Below are 13,173 nucleotides of genomic sequence, written 5' to 3' on the forward strand. Positions count from 1 at the left end.
GTTGGAGAATCCTAGGAAACATTGTAGTTCCTTTACGGTGGTAGGTTTGGGCCAGTTAAGCACGACTGTGACTTTGCCTTTGTCCATGTTGACCCCTCCTGGTGTCAGCACAAACCCTAGGAAGGTTATCGTAGTAACATGAAATGCGCTCTTCTCAGCCTTGACATAAAGATGGTGGTCCTGTAGCCATTGGAGGACCTGTTGCACATGGACATGTCTTCGCAAGGGAGTGAGAGAGATCAAGATATCAATGTACACGATGAAGAACTGGTTGATCATGTCCTGGAAAACTTAATTCATGAAGACTGGAAGACTGCGTGAGCATTGGTGAGACCGTAGGGCATAACCAGGTATTCACGATGACCCCTAGAGGTGATGAACGCCGTCTTCCACTCATACCCACTTTGGATACGGAGCAGGTTGTAAGCACTACGTAGGTCCAGTTTGTAGTAGATGGTAGCCTGTCCTACTTGTTAGTGCAGCCGGAATCAGAGGAAGAGGGAAGCAATTCTTGATGGTAAGGGCATTGAGGGGTTGGTAATCTAAGCAGGGATGGAGACTACCATGCTTTTTTTTTTTACAAAAAAAGAAACTGGATGCAGCCGGAGACGTGGATGGACGGATGAATTTTCTGGCGAGAGCCTCTCCTATATAGGTGTCTATAGCCTCATTCTCTGTGATGGACAAGGGGTAGGTCCGACACTTAGGGGGCGATGCCCCAGGAAGGAGGTCGATCGTGCTGTCCTCCGGGTGATGAGGGGGCAGAATAGACGCCTTTTTCTTGCTGAAGACACTCAGGAACTGGGCATATATAGGTGGGATGTGGGTTGAAATGGTAGACCCCGATCCTTCTATAGAGGTGACTTGACAGGGTAGACTGAAGCATGACAGGAGTTCCCCTTGCCACCAGGAGATGGCAGGGTCGTGAAGGCTAAGCCAGGGGTGACCAAGGATGAGGGGTTCTTTAGGTGAAGACAACACCATTAACTTAATGACCTCTGAGTGAAGGAGGCCAATCTGAAGGGTGGTACTTTCGGTCATGCGATTCACAAGATCAGTTTCCGAGAGGTTGTCCATCCAGCGCATTAATCCTAAAGGGAGGATTAACAGGGATTAGCTTGACCCTTAACTGTTGTGCCAATTGTTCATCAATTAAATTTCCTGCAGCCCCAGAGTCCACTAATCCCTCCACAAACTGAGTGACCCCATTAGCAGAAAGAAGAGCTGGGATCCCAAACTGCCTTCAGGTAATGTTCAAAAACGTAGAGATGCTTACCCGGGCAGAAGTGGAGCAGTCGTGGTCACCCCTTCGTGGAGGACAAATTGGACAGCTATTGAGTAGGTGGTTACTCTTGCCACAATAGAGGCACAGGTTTTTACGTAACCTCCGGCGTCTCTAGGCAGGCGTGAGAGGGGCGCGGCTGAGTTCCTGGGTGAAACAGGAATGGACTGGCGAAGGAGGTTGCAGAGTTCATCGATTCGTTCCTCCTGTCGGGCCAGACGCAGCTGCAGCGCCGCTGAATCCATCTGTCGTATTTGGTGAGGTATTCTATAATGAACACGAGGGGAGACAGAGAGCTGGTTTCAAACACAGGGCGTAGATGGTCATACACAGGGGGTCCAAAAGGGCAACAGTACCGGCAGGGAAAAGGCTAGTAAAGTTGTCCGGGAGATCAGGCAATAGGTAGATCATTCACAGGAAAACCGGAGCTCTGAAAGACGTGTGTCACAAAACAAACAATAGCTCACAGTGATGGGGTGCAAAGAACTGAACTAAACAGTGTGTGATAATGACATACAGGTGTGTGAACAGGTGATTAGAATTCAGGTGGATGGGATCTGCTGCGTTCAGGGAATCTAGGTGTTTGAGAGTGTGAGCTGGAAAGTGAGCTGCGTTCAGTGGATCTATGCGTTTGAGGGTGTGAATTGGAAGCAGACGTTACACAATCAGACACTTTTGGAAAGCTGACGGACAGACAGACAGACAGACAGACAGACAGACAGACAGACAGAGTGCCTTCAGAAAGTATTCATATTTTTTCCACATATTGTTAAATTACAGCCTTATTCTAAATAAATAAATAAAAATGATCCCTCAGCAATCTACACACAATACCCCATAATGACAAAGTGAAAAACAGGTTTTTCTAAATTTTGGCAAATGTATTAAAAATAAAAAACAGAAATGCCTTATTTACATAAGTATTGAGACCCTTGCTATGAGACTCAAAATTGAGCTCAGGTGCATCCTGTTTAAATTGATAATCCTTGAAATGGCAGTGCATGTTAGAGCAAAAGCCAAGCCATGGGGTTGTCCGTAGAGCTCCGAGACAGGATTGTGTCGAGGAACAGATCTGAAGTGTACCAAAAACATGTCTCCAAGGACACAGTGGCCTCCATCATTCTTAAATAGAAGAAGTTTGGAACCACCAAGACTTCCTAGAGCTGGCTGCCCGGCCAAACTGAGCAATCAGGGGAGAAGGGCCTTGTTCAGAGAGGTGACCAATAACCCGACGGTCACTCTGACCAACCATCTCTGCAGAACTCCACCAATCAGGCCTTTATGGTAGAGTGGCCAGACGGAAGCCTCTGTTAAAGGAACATTACATCCAAAAGGCACCTAAAGACTCTCAGACCATCAGAAACAAGATTCTCTGGTCTGATGAAACCAAGATTGAACACTTTGTTCTGATTGCCAAGCGTCACATCTGAAGAAAACCTGGCACCATCCCTACGGTGAAGCATGGTGGTGGATGTTTTTCAGTGGCAGGGACTGGGAGACTAGTCAGGATCGAAGCAAAGATGAACGGAGCAAAGTACAGAGAGATCCTTGATGAAAACCTGCTCCAGAGCACTCAGGACCTCTGACTGGGGCGAAGGTTCACCTTCCAACAGAACAAAGACAATATGCACACAGCAAAGACAATGCAGGAGTGGCTTTGGGACAAGTCTCTGAATGTCCTTGAGTGGCCCAGTCAGAGCACAGATTTGAACCCGATCGAACATCTCTAGACAGACATGAAAATAACTGTGCAGCAACGCTCCCAATCTAACCTGTCAGAGATTGAGAGGATCTGCAGAGAAGAATGGGAGAAACTCCCCAAATACAGGTGTGCCAAGCTTGTAGCGTCATACTCAAGAAGACTCGAGGCTGTAATCGCTGCCAAAGGTGCTTCAGCAAAGTACTGAGTAAAGGGTCTGCATACTTATGTAAATGTGATATTTTAGTTTTTACTTTCTATAAATTAGCCACATTTTTTTAAAGTGGTTTTGTCAGTATGGGGTATTGTGTGTAGACTGAAGAGGATTTAAAAAAAATCCATTTAGGATAAGGCTGTAATGTTAAACAAATAATTACAAAATGCGCTGCAGATAGATAGAATAGATAAGATAGATAGACAGATAGATAGACAGATAGATATATAGATAGATAGATAGATAGATAGACAGATAGATAGATAGATAGATATATAGATAGATAGATAGATAGATAGACAGATAGATAGATAGATAGATAGATAGATAGATAGATAGATAGATAGATAGATAGATAGATAGATAGATAGATAGATCTAGGAATGGTTTTAAATGGAGCCCTGCCATAGACATGTGGGAGATGAAATCTGTCCTTCAGCCTGTGAGAATATCTGGCCAGATACTTGGCCATCTAGCCATCTGTCTTCAGACAGAGATAGAAATTAAGCCAAGGCCTCCACACACCTTTTAAATCACACATCATATTTTCCCGGTTTCAACACGACTCTCAGCACCCGTCATTCCTATCTTAAGTTTCTGTGGTTTCAGAGGGAGCTTGCTACTAATGTGCCGTTTGAATACTGGGACACTATTTGCAGTTCCTCTGTATACATGAGACTAAACCAGTCCAGTTCAGCTCTAATTTCTGCACAGTTTATTATGACAGTCATATTGAACATTGTCTATTGTTACCAAATGATGCAACAGTAGGTATAATACAACAATAACTATATGTGCTCTCCTTTTCTTATACAGTAGTAATGGATGGAAATAAAATAGCTATGTTTGGCCTGTGAGAAAGTCACTCAGTGTTGATTCTATTTAAATCTCTTCAAGGACACTAAACGATTGTTTTAACATCCCTTCCCTTTCGGGGTTGTCAATTACTAATGTATTTCTAGTATATTTTATTATTCTGTCATTGTTTGTTTGGAACGCAATGTCATTGGAGGCTGCTGCCCTGCCTTTCCATGGGGCATATTGTCAGGCAGCCATGCTATCTGATCCTGGCTGGGTCCATAGCTCAGGGATGTTATTTGAATGCCCCCTAACCTTGGAGTCCTGCCCTGACCTGCTTGCGGAAAGATATATCCTGCCTCCTGATGTGTTTATTTGAAGAGGGGACAGAGTGAGCTGACTCCGCACAATTAGAAACAGATCAACCTTAAATCACATGTGATAAACCCAGAGCTGAGCTGACTCACAATAGACAGCATGCAGGTAGAGCTCACAGCTCACTTTATCTTGAGGGGGATACTTTAGCAATAAGGTAGGAGGGGCTGTAGTACATGACGCAAAGAGATGTGCCTGGAAACAGCTGCTCAATATGACACTTTAGCAGTTTATCTCTTTAAACACCCTATGGGCCGGTTTCCCAGACACAGAATAAGCCTAGTCCTTAGGACTAAACCCAGAGGTGCCAAATATGACTCAAGTTTTTCCTGGTCAGGTGACACGGTGAAGAAAAACTCTGTGATCTTGCTATAGTTGATCATAGAATGATGTCACGTCTCGGCACAACATACTTACTTTACAAGTTATTATCATCAATCCAACTTCAATTCAGATCGAAGTGTCACATGGACTAAAGCTATATTTTCCCCCTTTCGTTTACTACATAACAGCACATCAGCCTTGGGGTCAAGTTAAAATCTTCATAGGTCATAGTACAACCTGTCAGTTCCTCTCTCTGTTTGCATGGTGGGTGCCATGTCCTCTTTATCTACAGTTATTTACCGTGATCACATCACGGTGCATGTAAAAAATCTAGTAACGCTATGTCAGATTCCATACACAGCCCAGAGAGGCATGTGTGTCTGCCTAACTGCCTGCCCCATCCCTTTATAAACCAACCCCTCGCCTGGATAACTCTGCCATGTGACGTGTCACAGAGACATGCCTGTTATCCCAGTTGGCCTTGGGTTGGGCTTAGCCCTCGAACCCTTCCTGGTGACACACACCCTCCTTCACAGGCTGCCTCACACATACTCCCTCCCTTCCTCCCCAGACCCAGGCCCAAGCAGATACACTCCTGTCACAAGCTTCCAGGCCAACTCTGTTATGTTCTCTCCAGCCTGCTGTCACCATCACATCACTGCCTCCTGTCTCTGTCACAGACCCTGCCAGGCCAAGCATACTAACTCTCTCTGTCTTTCTCTTTGTTTATGCCCCCCCCCCCCCCCCCCCCCCTCTCTCAACCATACATACACACAGACACATGCACACACATGCGCTCTCACAAATTATATTTCTCTCACACTCTCCTATACACTTCTGGGTAACGCTCTCGCTCCTCTTTGTGTTTCAGGGTCAGTATGGAGGAGGCCGACCTGTTGAAGGAGCGGCTCCAGGCCATAACGGTAAAGCTACAAAACAATACATCTTTATTGTTCCATTACACAGAGACAACAGACATTTGATCCTTTTTTTGCTGTCGCAGTACCCAAATGATTCTATTCATGTGAAAGAAAGAGTGGTGTTTCTGAAAGCTACACATTTAAATAGGTCAGAGGCATTTATGAAGCTATTTGTGTTGTGATGATTCTGCAAATAAAAATGGACGGCAACGGTATCTAGTAGCTGTGAAAGAGAGCTAGGAAATCATCAGGATATCTTGTTTTAGAAATGAAGGTCAAACACTTTAGTGTCAGGAAGTGAGAGTGAGCTCATCACTTCAGTTCAGTATGTAGTCTAAGAGGTCTATAGACCTGATCTCTTTCCTCATCTGATTTTCCTGTCTGGCTGTCTTCACGCTTCCCTGATTTCAGTAAACTTGCTTCGCTCTAGCTGTGCATCCACAGAGCTAGCTGTCAGTGGACTAGACTTCATCTGGGATATCCATTCTCCCTGGGGCTTAGTAATACAAGGATCAAACATGGGACTATTAATAGACAACAATATGTCTGACCACCACACTTTACATGACAGATATGTCTATGCAGTTATAACTTTTCCACAAAAATGAAGACAGACAGGCATTATTTATCTTTGGTAATGCTAACAACCATTAGAAAATAAGCATTACATCTTCTGATCTAATGTATGAAGTATTGTGTGGTTCTACACACACACAAAAATGGTGGGTTAAAATCAACCCAATTTGGGTTCTTTGGTAACACAGCGTTGGATGAATATTGGACAGAACAAGGTGGGTTATTTTGACCGAGCTAGTTGGAATTCCTGAATAACCCAATATGTTGGGTTTTGGGGATTAAGTAAACATCGGTTAATTTAAGCATCATTTGGGTATTTTTTTTGTTTCATGCTTGGTTCACATAGCAGCTGGGTCTATTTTAATGTAATCCTTAGGTTATTTTCAGCAGACCTGGCTTATTAGGGTTGTTGATATGGCTGTGTAAGGGAGGTGAAGTCAGGTGCAGGAGAGCAGAGTAGAGTAAACAGGCACACTTTTACTCCGTTCAACAATAGGCACAAAAAATTACGTAAGTACCCAAAAACACGGAACATAAACTATAAAAGTATTGCAAGTGAACATACACCGTTAACAATGAACAATTACACACAAAGACATGATGGGGAACAGAGGACTAAATACATGTAGATTGATTGGGGAATGAAAACCAGGTGTGTATGGAACAAGACAAAACAAATGGACACATGAAAAATGGAGCGGCGATGGCTAGAAAGCCGGTGACGTCGATCGCCGAACGCCGCCCGAACAAGGAGAGGAGCCGACTTCGGTGGAAGTCGTGACAGGTGTGGAGTTCAGATAGATCTTATTGGCCACCCGTGAGAGTAAATTCCATTCCTGTTTGTCATGTTAAGTTTACATACTGCAAATTACATGTGTTTTTTGGGGGATTTTGCACAATCTTCTAGAATATTAATATTATTGTGATAAGGTGGTATCCATCCCAACAATGGGATTTGCATAGGCTTTTAGGGAACTAATACACTTCTGTAAGCCTCATTGAAGCTACAAAAATGTCAATGTTCACCCTTAACATGTGAAAACTATACAACAGAACAGATGAACAGGAATGACATTTCACGGGTGGCTAAGCATAACTCTCTGAAAGCCACGCTCCTACTAAGCTACACCTCCAGTCTTCTGATCTCAATAAACCAGCACCAATAACCCAGCATCAACAACCCAACCCTGCTCTTTTTAAAGAATAGATCGCAACGAAGTGACCCAAAGCCTGTACCCAGCAGTTGGGTCAACCTAATAATCCAACCATACAGGGTAGGCCTATACGCATAGGGCCGATTTCCTAGACAGAGCAATTGAAATAGTGTTTAAGTCCAGGACTAGGCTTAATCTGTGTCTTGGAAACCAACCCAAAGGGTATTTATAGAGAGAAACTGCTAAACTGTTATATTGAGCAGATGGACACTGTGGACAGGTTGTATCTGACTTGCTATGATGTCACAGGCACCTCCCTGCTTGATTGGACACAGTGGGGAGCTGGGGCATTCCCATTTGTTGGAATAGCCATGACTAGCTGTAGATTAATTTAAATCTATGAAACGACAAAAACAGGTGGAATCTCTCCATTGACAAAGCCATGCTTGAATGTCTTCACAGGAGAAAAGAAGAGTCCAGGACGACATCGCAAAAAAAAGGAGACAAATTGAGGAGGAAAAATTAAAACTCCAATGTTTGAAGGTACGTTTTAGTACAAACTATCATTTACAGTGCACTCGGAAAGTATTCAGACCCCTTGACTTTTTCCACATTTTGTTAAGTTACAGCCTTATTCTAAATTGTCCACATCAATATACACACAATAGCCCATAATGACAAAGTGAAAACAGGTTTTTAGAAATTTTGGCAAATGTATTAAAAACAATAAACATAAATACCTTATTTACATAAGTATTCAGGCCCTTTGCTATGAGACTCACAATTGAGCTCAGGTGCATCCTGTTTCCATTGATAATCCTTGAGATGTTTCTAGAAACTGGATTGGAGTCCACCTGTGGTAAATTCAATTGATTGGACATGATTTGGAAAGGCACACACCTGTCTATATAAGGTTCCACAGTTGACAGTGCATGTCAGAGCCTAAATCAAGCCATGAGGTAAAATGAATTGTCTGTAGAGCTCCAAGACAGGATTGTGTCGAGGCACAGATCTGGAGAAGGGTCCCAAAAATGTTTTGCAGCATTGAAGGTCCCCAAGAACGTAATGGCCTCCGTCATTCTTAAATGGAAAAAGTTTGGAACCACCAAGACTCTTCCTAGAGGTAGCTGCCCAGCTGCAGCACTCCACCAATCAGTCCTTTATGGTAGAGTAGCCAGACAGAAGCCACTCCTCAGTAAAAGGCATATGACAGCCTGCTTAGAGTTTGCCAACAGACACCCAAATGACTCTCAGACCATGAAGATTCTCTGGCCTGAATGAACTCTTTGGCCTGAATGCCAAGTGCCACGTCTGGAGGAATCCTGGCACCATCCCTACGGTGAAGCATGGTGGTGGCAGCATTATGCTGTGGGGATGTTTTTCAGCAGCCTGGACTGGCCGACTAGTCAGGATTGATGGAAAGATGAAAGTACAGAGAGATACTTGATGAAAACCTGCTCCAGAGCACTCAGGACCTCAGACTGGGGTGAAGGTTCATCTTCTAACAGGACAATGACCCTAAGCACACAGGCATTTCTGGAGAGACCTGAAAAGACCTGTGGAGCAACATTCCCCATCCAACCTGACAGAGCTTGAGAGTATTTGCAGAGAAGAATGGGAGAAACTCCCCAAATACAAGTGTGCCAAACTTGTAGCGTCATACCCAAGAGGACTTGAGGCTGCAATCACTGCCAAAGGCGCTTCAACAAAGTACTCAGTAAAGGGTCTGAATACTTACGTAAAAATTATATTTAATTCATTTTTTATACATTTGCAAAAATGTCTAAAAACCTGTTTTTGCATTGTCATTATGGGGTATTTTGTTTAGATTGATGAGATCTTTAAAAAAAATCTATTTTAGAATAAGGCTGTAATGTAATGTGGAAAAGGACAAGGGTTCTGAATACTTTCCGAATGCACTGTACATTGTTAAAAACCTAGTGCATGTGCATTTTATCTGAAGTCAAAAAGAACGGAATGGAATTTAAATATCTACCCAGTCATTGGGGACACACACAACAGTTGTTGAGTTACAACACTATAGTTCATGGTGTAACATAGTCTATTGATGGTTTCCCCAAATAGAAAAAAGCCCTTCGAGAGCAATGGCTGATGGATGGGCTAAGCCCTCAGAGTGAGGAGGACCAGGAGGCCACCAAACTACAGGCCCAGGGCGACCAGGAGCAAACCCTATTACTGCAGAGTAACATTGACAGGTACATCTTAGAATGGGATGAATGGTGAGGTGTGTGTGTGTGTGTGTGTGTGCGTGCGCGTGCGCGTGTGTGTGTGTGTGTGTGCGTGCGCGCGTGTGTGTGTGTGCGTGTGCGTGTGTGTGTTAGTGCTGTGATTAACCAAAATGTCTTACTTTTTTTCAGTTATTAAACAACTAATTGACTGACATCGGTTTAATTACTTGAGAGAAATTCCATAGAGATAAATCATGTCAAGCACGTGAAACATTGCATCAAGAACGAACTGTGGCACGCTGTAGGGTGTTTTTAATAGGGAAATATTCAACCTATTAATACGTGGTAAAACCTCTTAGCGAGTTTTAACCAATAAGTTAGGTAACAATCTGATTCCTTAAAGTAGTGGAAGACTATAGCACACTCTAGGGAAAAAGGGTTCCAAAAGGGTTCTTCGGCTGTCACCATAGGAGAACCCTTTTCGGTTCCAGGTAGAACCCTTTTCGGTTCCAGGTAGAACCCTTTTTGGTTCCAGGTAGAACACTTTTTGGTTCCAGGTAGAAGTCTTTTGGGTTCCATGTAAAGCCGTCTGGAACCAAAAGAGGTTATTCAAAGGGTTCTTCTATGGGGACAGCCAAAGAACCTTTATAGGTTCTAGATAGCACCTTTTTTTCTAAGAGTGTACAGGAGCCACGTGTACCATTTGTGTGCCTTCCAAAATATTCTTTGGGTGATTGAATGTGTTACAAGTGAGACGTTGTATGATGTCTTTATATTCAAAAGCATGTCATCTAGATGTTGAGTTGATCAACCTATATACCATGACATCTCATGATTTTCTCTGTTTAACCATAAACTGGTCATGCTTCTGGCAATCCCCAATAGCACATTGTGCATATAATCTGGGATAGGTCCCACTATTATGTCAAAATGTTCAAGCCGAGATAAAATACTGGGGCCTTAAATTCCTTTTACAGCTATCCCAGACTATGTTGCGAAATCTATAAATAAATTACTCTAAAGACTGATTTCTGAGTTGACAGTTTTCCTCAAAAGGATATGCCCTCTTCCCTTTGCTATTACAGTACCTTTATGGAGACAAAAAGAGCAGCCAAATTCCCCATGAAACTGTTTAAAGTTTTGAAGAAGAGGTCTGGCAGCTGTGTAACTGACTAAATTTAAAGGAAAGATTTTGTTAGTCACGATTTCGCCTTCAGGATTTTTCCATTTGACACCTTGATCTTGCAAAGTAATACATTCAGCTACAAAATGTTTCAAGCACGTGTTCATGTGTGGCTTTTGGGGCCCAAACCATAAACCGCAGAGAAGGACGTGTTCGTTCTCAGATGTACAGGAAGCTCATTAACAGTACAAAGATGTGGTCAAATGCTAAAAAAGACGAGGATTTAAAAATTGGAACTCACAACTGAAGGGACAGATTATCGGGAGAATTTAGAGGCGACAGTTCCTTAGACATCTTCCCATTATATATATTATCTATAGAAGATTGGTTCTCTTTAACTATCAAATCTATGCTTTAGATCGTTTACAATCTCAGGTTCCTGCAACATATTCTTTATTTGCTCTTCCAAAGGCAAATATATATTTTTTAGATACCGTCTTTGTCTTTCCGGTTTTTCGATTGCCGTCTCACAGCTCCTGCAATGCACCTTCACATCAGAATGTTCCACCAAGACAACAATTCTCACACGTAGTGAATTTCCATGTACTGTTTCATGTCATCAAAACACTTGTAAAATAAATTGGAGACACTAACGGAATTACTCCCACCCACAAGATTCATGATGATGTCCTCTTGGTAATCATTGGTCAAACTATACTTACATTTTACAGACAGAAGCAGAAGTTCATTTAGTTCTTAAGTCTGTTTGGGCTCCGTGTCTGTCTCAGTCATCTGGGACTAGATCATCTTCTGAGCTGTATTGAAGACCATCTACCTCAGAACAAAGATCGGGATGAGGACGAAGGCCATCCACATGGGTCGGTCCAGCACAGCCCGATTGATGTCCACCCAAATTGTTTTGTCAGGCGCTGAGAGGCAGTACTTGAATTTAAATAACATAAAACACGTTTTGCATTGAAATGTCTTGAACTGTCCACACGAACACTTTTGACCAGCCAGAGGATAAAACCTATCATGTGCTACAATATATTTAGTACCCTCTCTCTGATCATATAGTAACAGTGTTTAAAAAGTTCATGTTGGTTCTCTTGTGGATTCCTATAACAACAGTGTTCGGGCAGATGTTGTTTCAGGTACCTGTGAATTTCTACAGTAACAGTGTTAGTGCTGTTGAAAACATACAGTGGTGTGCCAGTCCAAATAAAACACACGCCCCTGTCCTAAATGACTACTGGTCTGTCGAATTGATTTCACATTATGAAAAATAACTCACTAGCTAACCTAAACTCAGTTGGTAGATTATCTGTTCTCTCTTCCCTGTCTCTCCTAGGTATGTAGATTATGCATTTCTGTCATCATAACTATGTTACTGTTCATCCATTATGGCATCCATGTACCACAGGGGGGGGCATAACAATTATGTTCTCTGAAAAATGTTGTTTCATCTCCCATTCATATCATTGCATATTCTGTTTACTTGATGTGACTGATTTAAACTTACTTCTTTCATTGTGGGCATCTTCCTTCATTGTGATGTCAGAATAGTGTCCCCTAAGAGAGAGTAATTTAATATAATATTGAACTGAGCCATTATAATATCAGATATAGCTAACGTTACTTACAACCATAATTGTCACTAACAATAATGACTAATTCCACAAAATTTGTAGGCCACCATAACTTATCTGCCAAGCTGTAGCCTTAAATATAAGCCTATTGCAATGAGCTATTTACCAGTTAAAATGTAGATCGCTAAATATCTTGGTATTAAATCCTACCAGCATCTATAAGGGGACAAGGCGAGACTCAGATGCAGACACGGGAGGCAGCTGGTTTGAGTCTTGATATTTATTAAACAAGCCTAAAGGGATAGGCAAGAGAATGGTCGTAGACAGGCAAAATTGTCAAAACCAGTTCAGAGTCCAGGAGGTACAAAGTGGCAGGCAGGCTCAAGGTCAGGGCAGGCAGAATGGTCAGGCAGGCAGGTACAGAGTCCAGAAAACAGGCAAGGGTCAAAAACCGGGAGGACTAGGAGTACGGGAAACCGGGAGGACCAGGAGTACAGGAAAAGCACTGAAAACCATACATGACAAACTGGCACAGAGAGACAGGAAACACAGGGATATGTACGCCAGGGATAATAAGTGACACCTGGAGGGTGAGGAGACAATCACAAGACAGGAGAAACAGATCAGGGTGTGACAAGAATCAACAGTTTAGTGTGGTTGAACAGCTTCCCGCACACAAAATGTACGCCATGGGAGAGGAATGTACACAACACAGCGACAAGAGGGATGGAGACAGTTTGTGAGGTAGCTTTTGATAGTTGTAGCAGTCTTGAAAATGCCTCTACTTTGAAGAACTACTAAAATAGTGATCTTGTCAGAAAGCTCTGCAGCATGGGCAGCTGTGGCAACCCAATGATCATGGGCTAAACTTTTCGCTAGCCAAGAGGAACTTGGCTCGTTGGGGAGCACAGAGATAGCGTTAGATGGTTG

At 42.8% G+C, this 13,173-nt stretch overlaps 1 protein-coding gene and 1 long non-coding RNA gene across 2 annotated transcripts in view; one reads left to right on the plus strand and one right to left on the minus strand.

The window, feature by feature from the left end:
- The window catches only part of LOC139420378 (palmdelphin b), a 36,244-nt gene that overhangs the window by 6,675 nt on the left and 16,396 nt on the right, over window positions 1–13,173 (plus strand). The window contains exons 2-4 of the mRNA XM_071170416.1: window positions 5,564–5,615; window positions 7,805–7,885; window positions 9,428–9,558. Of these exons, the coding sequence (XP_071026517.1) occupies window positions 5,571–5,615; window positions 7,805–7,885; window positions 9,428–9,558 (257 nt within the window). The 5' untranslated portion in view covers window positions 5,564–5,570. The remainder of the gene's footprint in view (window positions 1–5,563; window positions 5,616–7,804; window positions 7,886–9,427; window positions 9,559–13,173) is intronic.
- LOC139420380 (uncharacterized) lies at window positions 890–8,766 on the minus strand. The gene is made up of 3 exons (XR_011635510.1): window positions 8,243–8,766; window positions 1,306–1,549; window positions 890–1,091 (listed from the first exon to the last, which is right to left on the minus strand). It is a non-coding gene; the product is annotated as an uncharacterized lncRNA (long non-coding RNA).

The sequence above is a fragment of the Oncorhynchus clarkii genome, chromosome 11 (assembly GCF_045791955.1).
Source record: "Oncorhynchus clarkii lewisi isolate Uvic-CL-2024 chromosome 11, UVic_Ocla_1.0, whole genome shotgun sequence".
NCBI classification, from domain to species: domain Eukaryota; kingdom Metazoa; phylum Chordata; class Actinopteri; order Salmoniformes; family Salmonidae; genus Oncorhynchus; species Oncorhynchus clarkii.